At 42.6% G+C, this 7,905-nt stretch overlaps 2 protein-coding genes and 1 non-coding gene across 3 annotated transcripts in view; 2 read left to right on the top strand and 1 right to left on the bottom strand.

Annotated features, from left to right (window-relative positions):
* Positions 1–211: 211 nt before the first annotated feature.
* On the bottom strand, positions 212–998 carry LOC109461766. Its single transcript, XM_019758159.1, has one exon. It carries the CDS (start codon positions 978–980, stop codon positions 276–278), a length of 705 nt encoding a protein of 234 aa, XP_019613718.1. The 5' UTR covers positions 981–998; the 3' UTR covers positions 212–275.
* A 1,530-nt stretch (positions 999–2,528) lies between these two features.
* LOC109461747 (galanin receptor type 1-like) overlaps positions 2,529–7,905 on the top strand; it is a 7,230-nt gene continuing 1,853 nt past the window's right edge. The window contains exons 1-2 of the mRNA XM_019758138.1: positions 2,529–2,870; positions 3,687–3,822. Coding sequence (XP_019613697.1) covers positions 2,529–2,870; positions 3,687–3,822 — 478 coding nt within the window. The remainder of the gene's footprint in view (positions 2,871–3,686; positions 3,823–7,905) is intronic.
* Trnaa-cgc lies at positions 3,220–3,292 on the top strand. The gene has a single exon. It is a non-coding gene; the product is annotated as a tRNA-Ala (tRNA).

Below are 7,905 nucleotides of genomic sequence, written 5' to 3'. Positions count from 1 at the left end.
CTCTCTCCTCATCCTTCTCTCTTCATCCTTCTCTCTTCAGCCTTCTCTCCTCAGCCTTCTCTCCTCAGCCTTCTCTCCTCAGCTCTCTCTCCTCAGCTCTCTCTCCTCAGTCTTCTCCCCTCAGCCTTCTCTCCTCAGCCTTCTCTCCTCAGCCTTCTCTCCTCAGCCTTCTCTCCTCAGCCTTCTCTCCGCAGCCTTCTCTCCTCAGCCTTCTCTCCTCAGTTTTCTCTCCAGTTCTTCCCTGCCTTCTCTCTGCTTCTCTCCGTTCCAACTGTTCACCTTTCTTTCCATGTGGCATGTTTTAGTGCCATAGTTGCCAATGGGCGGAGTAGTTTGGCTGCTGTTGTAATGAAGGCGCACCACACTTCTGCGTCCACTTCTTCTTCTGTTACTTCCGCTCCCAACATAATTTCTGTAAACCTCTCTTCTGGCTGTTCGTGTACTCTTGCCATCACCCTTACTCCCAGATAGTTCGCTAGTTCTTCTGCCAGGGCTTGTCTCAGGTGTATGAATGTTGTACATCGGGTGAACAGGTGGCCCACTAGGTCTTCTGTGTCCGACTTACAGGTTGGGCAAGGCTTTCTGTTGTGTTTGGTTGGGACAGTACTGAGGAGGATTAGGTTCTTTAGATCTCTTTGGTGCTCTGGTTGTTGTCTTGCTAGTACCCATAGTTTATGCGGTTTCTCGCTTGTTGGATGTACTTTGTAGAACCTGTGACATGTGCTTTCAGAGGACACTGTGGCCTGCCACCTCTCATTTCCTTTAGCTCGTATTGTTGTCTTCACCAGTTGCTTCCATTCACTTGCTGAAGGGAAATTCGTCGTCAGCCAGTAATCTTCTAACCATCCTTCCAAGCCATATTCTCTTGCTACTTCAAAGCACTCACTGACTAGACCTCTTGCCTTCCTATTTGTTCTTCCTAAGACGTAGGAGTATAGCCTGAACAAGAAGACCTTCTTCGCCAGGATTGTGTTGCGCATAGAGACAAGTCTCCCAAATAGGCATAGTTTTGAACCTGTCCAGAACTGATTTCAGGCTCTCCATTCCCAGGGCACCAAGGCTTGCCGTTGTCTCTGTCTGGAAGTGCATGCCTTGCATGCGCTTAACTCCACTTCTATGTACTCTCTCTAGTTTCAAGAGATCACTGTTTGACGGGCTCCAAAACTCACTTCCGTGTAACATGCTTGGTATCACTAGTGTGTTGTATAGGGTTTTGGAGATTAAGGGGTTAGGTTGCTGTCCTTCACTGCCTGTTGCCAGAATTGCACTAATCCTTCCCCTTCCCTTTCTGCAGGCTTGCTCAATGGTTTCCGTTGATGAAAGTTTGGCTGAATGTTGTACTCCGACATGAGTCACCACACTTGTTTCTGGTATTGATCTTGTGCCCATTCTCCAGCAGTAGGATGCATTGGGCGTCTGCTGTATGCTACTTGTTGATCCAAATACAACACATTTACTCTTGTCAGGGGCAAACTCAAAGCGCCATTTTCTTCCATACTGGGTCATGATGTCAATCATTCTCTGCAGGCCCATCCTTGTGCTAGCTAGGAGACAGATATCGTCCGCTAATGCTGGGGAAGCGCAGCACATGCCTCCCATGCACACTCCACCTGGCTGGGCTTGTAGTTCTTCATGCACGTCGTCAGTAGCTAGTAAGTAGCAAGTCAGAGATAAAATCCCTCCTTGGTTCACTCCTCTTGTTGTGTTGAACTCTCTTGATAGACCACCGTTTAAGAAGACTGAGTACGTACAGCCTGTGTGCATGTGTTTGAGAAGTCTCCATAATTTGCCATTTATCCCTCTCCCGTACATCTTGAATAGTAATCCCTCCAGCCAGACAGTGTCATAGGCCTTCTTAGTGTCCAAGAAGCATCCGTACACCAGACTCCCTCTCTCCTTGAAATGATTGATCACTTCTCTTACAATGAATGCAGTTGTTATGTTACTACATCCAGCTTGGCCCCCACTCTGGAGTTGGTGAGGTATACCCCTATCACACAGCCATGGGCTCCACCTGTTATACAACGTCCTCTCCCACACCTTTGATATAACCGGTAGCAAGGTTACTCCTCTATGAGAGTCCAGATCAGTCTTGTTTGTTTTTCCCTGTTTCAGGAGGGGTATCTTCACTCCCTTCTTGAAGCCAGCTGGGATATATTCCCTCTCCCTGATTGCATTAAACAGGTTTGTCAGACGGGTCCACAGAGTCTCACCGCCAAATTTGATGTGTTCATATACTAGTCCATCAATTCCACCACTCTTCCCATTCTTTAGACCCTTGCAGACAACTGCTATTTCCTGCAGTGAAAAGGGTTCTTCAAGTATCCCTTCTGTATTCATTCATTCATTCATTCATTCATTCATTCATTCATTCATTCATTCATTCATTCATTCATTCATTCATTCATTCATTGTTGCGTTTTATTTGTAAATATTTTAAAGCGTATCTGAAAAGAATTTCCACCTTCTCATAGCATTCATCGGCGTTTTTATCGCTACAGAACGGCGTCAACCACTCCGACTTCTCGATGGACGCCATGTTCAGTAACATGACGTTACAGAACGACTCCAGTCTTTCGAACGGCACCGAAATCGACCCCGGTCCGATCCAAATCTCCTGGAAGTACTACGTCCCTCCCATCATCTTTGGCTTCATTTTCCTGGTGGGGGTTGCCGGGAACTTCCTAGTCATCTATGTGGTGGCCCTCTTCAAAAAGATGCGGACGGTCACCACTTGTTATCTGGTCAACCTGGCGGTCACTGACCTGGCCTTCCTGCTGTGCTGCGTGCCTTTCACTGCGGTCAACTACGTGACCACGTCCTACGTGTTCGGACAGGCGATGTGCAAGTTCGTCAACTACATGATGCAGGTAATTCTTTGCTTAGAACACTTTATCTCAAACTGTTCGTTTAAAAACAACGCTCGAAATGAGTTGTCTAATCAAAATTCTACAATTTACCCCAATTTCTCTTAACTTACAGACAAAGAAAAAAATTTTAACTACTCAAAAACTTCCATGGTTTACCCTCCAGACATATATAGCTTTAGACATTGCTGTACTTTTAGACAATTAATTATCATTTATTATGTACATTTGTACTCTGTTTCAATGTTCTCTTATCTTTGTTATTTGCAATTAGCATAATCATATATATATATATATATATATATACATTATAATTATCAATTTTATTGTCATTGCCATTATGCCGACAGTGGGTCGTGTGGCGCAGTCGGTAGCGCGTTCGGCTCGCACCCCAGAGGTCGCGGGTTCGAACCCTGCCCATGTCACCGATCTTGTGCCCTTGGGAAAGGCACTTTTCACGACTTTCCTCACTTCACTCAGGTGGAAATGAGTACCTAGCTTCGGTTAGGGACGTCCCTCGGATAGGACGTTAAATGGAGGTCCCGTGTTTGGGAGAGCAACACCCCACGCACGTTAAAGAACCCACCGCACTTGTCGAAAAGAGTAGGGGACCTTCCCGGTGTGAGTGGTTCAAAACCTTACAGTTCGGTCTTACGCAGTTTGTACATGTACGCACATGTACAAAACTGGTGTGTTACGCCTAAAGGCGGTTTACCGGTTATGCGAAACAAACAAACAAATTATTCATTTCTTTGTTTCAACCACCACATCTTGATGGTTAATTATGCTATGGTTTTATATTTTTTCTACAACCATTAGGTGACTGTCCAGGCAACCTGCTTGACCCTGGCCTTGCTCGGCTTTGACCGCTACATTGCCATACTGCACCCGATGCTGTCACTGACCTTCCGCCGGAAAAGAGTGGCCATCATCGGCAGTGCCATCATCTGGATCGGTAACCTGCATTTGAATTCATAGTTAGGCCATGTTGATTTGATTATATGGACGACATCGTATGAGAACCCCAAAACTGATGCGCGCGTGCGAATAAAAAAGTTTTGCAAAAAAAAAGTTGCTTTCATTATGAAATCTACGTGGTCATGAAGGTTGAACAAATGACACAGAGTATGGTGTGGCGAATAATTTACTCTTTAAATTCATTTCTTTACATTTTGTCTTTTTCGTTTAATTTCGGCATTCTACGGCATTGGTATTGTTTTCAAATATTTTGCTCGCAACTTACGGTATGTATTTGCTCATTTTGCAACAGTTACTGTTTTGTACGATTTACAGTATGTACTTTTTTGGAAACGGCCGAAAAGCCATGCATATGCGCGCGCGGATGTCATTCATATAATCAAATCAACATGGCCTAATCTCCAATCAGACCTTTCGGTAGCCTCGGTCCCAGCCCTCCCGTGGATCGGATCTCCCTCCGGCCTTCGGCCGTCGGGCGATCCGACGCGCGGTCGGGCTGGTACCTCGGGCGATACGGAATACACCGCGTTGTATTCCATATTTATGTCCTATCTGGGCCGCGATTACGTTCGATACGGGTGTTCCGGCCCGTGTGATAACTAGCGGTACGGCCCGGGGGTTCTTAACGCGTACGGCACGGGCCTTCCATTCCTTTGACATGACCACTTGCATGCTATGTTATGATTACCTTCGCCAAGAATTGGAGAAGGTTATGTTTTCGTTTCCGTGTGTCTGTCTGTGTGTCTGTGTGTCTGTGTGTCAACAGCATAACTCAAGAAAGCTTTGATGGATTATCTTGATATTTGGTAGGTGGGTAGGTCTTGATGAGAGCTCGAACTGATTAGATTTTGGGCCCCCTGGCGGCTTGTCATGGTACTGCAGCTGAACTTCCGGTTTTGATATCTAATGATCTAGACAAGCTAGGGTGACGAAATTTGGATGACAGGTAGCTCTTCTGCTGGGGAAGAAGTGACGTGAGTTTGGGCCCCCTAGCAGCTTGCTCTGGAATTGCAGGGGGGTTTAAAGGACAAATGTTTAAAGGAGGATAACTCAAGAACCGATTGATGGATCATCATGATTTTTGGTATGTAGGTAGCTTGAGTAATGATTGACATAATGATATTACAATTATGCAAATATGGATGTAATTTGCATAATTAATGAGGAAATTCTATTAATCAGCTGCATTCCATGATAGGAAGTTCAAGCTTGCGACATATGTTATTAACAACGAAAGAAACACAGGCAGATATCGATTATGCAAATGAAGACTTAATTTGCATAATTAATCAGAAAATGTTATAATTGCATAGTGGTAACTGACTGGAATTTTACACTTGGGGTGTTTGAAGTTTAGTGAAGGTGAACATAATTTAACATAACTTATTCAAATAAGGACCTCATTTGCATAATATATTAGGAAATGCTATAATGACATTCTTTGTTAAAATAAGACTGTTGGTGGAGATTATGATCAACAGATATAATTCATGCAATTGCGGATCCTATTTGCATAATCAGGGGGATTAATACATTGTATATAAGTTCTTATTCATAAAAGCTAACATCATTTGGCGAAGGTATGAGATCGTGGAATTCTAGTTTATTCATAGCATACAACATTGGCTTAAGCTCAAATACAGCGTGTTTTACCCATTCTTCCCCCTTATTCCAAAATAGACTGTTCCACAGATATGTTTATTTGTTTATTGGTATTTCCCACAAAGTTTATAAGTTGCCCTCCCCTATACATAAAAACAATGTATGTGTGAAAACACATGTATATATAACAACAAGAATTTACACAGTCAATAACAGCAATATACAAAAATACACAAAACAGACAATAACTATAATGAGTTGATGTAAATGAAGAAAGAAGAGAAGATGAATAATAAATGGAATAAATCATGTTAAAACAATACTTATATATCAACCTCTTCAATTCCCACTGTTCGTAAGAATCATTCTCGAAATCTCCACCCCCAGGTGTTGTGAGCAACAAATATTCTTAAAACCCCATGTGTTGCTCAAACCCCCTTACAGTGCTTTTTAGCAAAAGTGTTCTCAAAATCCTCATACAGTGCTTTTTAGTAAAAATGCTCTCAAAATCCCCATGCAGTGCCTCAATAAAAGTGTTCTAGAAACTCCGACTAAGTGATTATTAGTAACAGATATTCTCACAACCCCCATGTGATGCTTTGTATCTGCTTAAAGATTACCTTTCGATGCCACTTCTGCTTGGAGATCAACAATTCATGCCACCACGTATCTGCATGGAGATTGCCCTTCCATACAACCCCGTATTTGTTTGATTAACCTAATTTAGCCCAGCAGCAAATCAGAAGGAAGAAACTACCTGATGAGTAAGTAGCTCAAGTTTGCCAAATATGGTCATGCATACCTTATATGATTAAAAACCACATATAAAGCCTGTATATAGACAATAAAGTAAGTGCTGTGGTGAAGCCACTAAAACACGAGAGAAAACAATATATTTCACCCATAATATAGCATGGGTGAAATAATAATGATAATTTCGCTTAGACCAGGGTTCTTAATACGTTTTTCTCAGGTCGCCACTACAGATTGCCGTGAACATCGGTTAGAACACTGTTTACTTTTTAGGCAAGGCATAAGCCAGACCACCTGTAAAGATAACGCTCAAGTACTGGGGCACAATTTACTTCAGAAACTTTTGCAACGCGTACGGGTAACTTGGCGTCTTAAACAGATAACACTTGTGCAGCGAAAGTGCGTGTTTTGAAACCTGTTTTAACTAATATTTAATATTTATCGATGTGTCTACTGTCATACTTAAGTGGTGTTGATTCTGCATGTAGTCTCTCTCTCTCTCTCTCTCTTTCTCTCTCTCTCACACACACACACACACACATGTGGTCTCTAAGATCGAAACATTCTTTAATGTATTTCTCCATTTGAACACTGTAATCTTTATCTCCCCTGAGAATGTATTTGGATTTATCTATAGGATCTATACTGTATTGAAATCAGTTGAACAAGCAAGCGGAAAGAAAAGTGAACAGCAATATTCGCCTATCACCTGAACGCAATGCTGTTCACAGAATAGTTCGAATATTTTCATACCAATCATAGTCTTCATCTTTTCAAAATATGATACAACGTGATTCACTAGCTCACACAACTTCACCGTCCAAATTCCTTGTTCGAAATCTTGTTACAGTGACAGTTTCTTTCCCCGTACGGCCAAGCTTTGGAATTCCCTCCCTGACAAGTGTTTCCCACCAACCTACAATCTACAGGCTTCTAAATCAAACGTTCACCGCCATCTCTTGACATAGCCATGTTTCTCTCATCTTTCTAGTCCAATGCCGAGAAGTGGTCGCAAGGCCTTGCATTGAACTACTCCGTTAAAAAAATCGTCTTCCGCACGGTTCCACTTGTTCCTGTATGGTGCACCAGCCTCTCAGGCTTTCTTCGGGGTTGTCTTGTACTGACAAACCTCCTAAGATTGCTTCTAGACACATCTTAGTGAAGTCTAGTGCGAACGCGACCTGTGCTCTCTGTGAGCTTACAGCAGGAGAGCTATTTCAGGGTGCCATTCATGTGCACGCCTACATACAGCAATCATTGAATGTACTTTAGGCCACAGCAAGTAATTTTTATGGATGACATCAGCGCGCGCATTAATTTTCGCCTGATTTTGGAAAAAAAACAAAAAAAATTTGTTGCCTTCTGACAGTGGTCACCATGCCGAAAAAGGGCCAAGATGTCTGCCGGAAGGTGGATGACAGATAACTATAGAGAGAGGAGACAAGAAAAGGCTCTGATTTTATGTTTTGTTTTTTTACTTTGATGCAGTGATATGTAATGTTGGCTGTGTATATGTGATGTTCCCATTGAATCAAAACCATTTGTACAATGATTGAGTCAAAATTTCAAAATGTAAGAACCTCGTTTTTTTCGGCCCGCCTTGTTTTTTTTAGATTTGGAATCTGAGGAGGATGTCATCCATAAAATGTACTTGCTGTGGTCTTACCTTACTTTATTAGGTCATCTTGACTCGATTATATGGATG

Source organism: Branchiostoma belcheri, unplaced genomic scaffold (assembly GCF_001625305.1).
Source record: "Branchiostoma belcheri isolate BF01 breed outbred unplaced genomic scaffold, Haploidv18h27 scaffold96, whole genome shotgun sequence".
Classification (NCBI taxonomy): domain Eukaryota; kingdom Metazoa; phylum Chordata; class Leptocardii; order Amphioxiformes; family Branchiostomatidae; genus Branchiostoma; species Branchiostoma belcheri.
The sequence above is the reverse complement of the archived record's forward strand: the minus strand, read 5'-3'. Positions and strand labels throughout refer to the sequence as shown.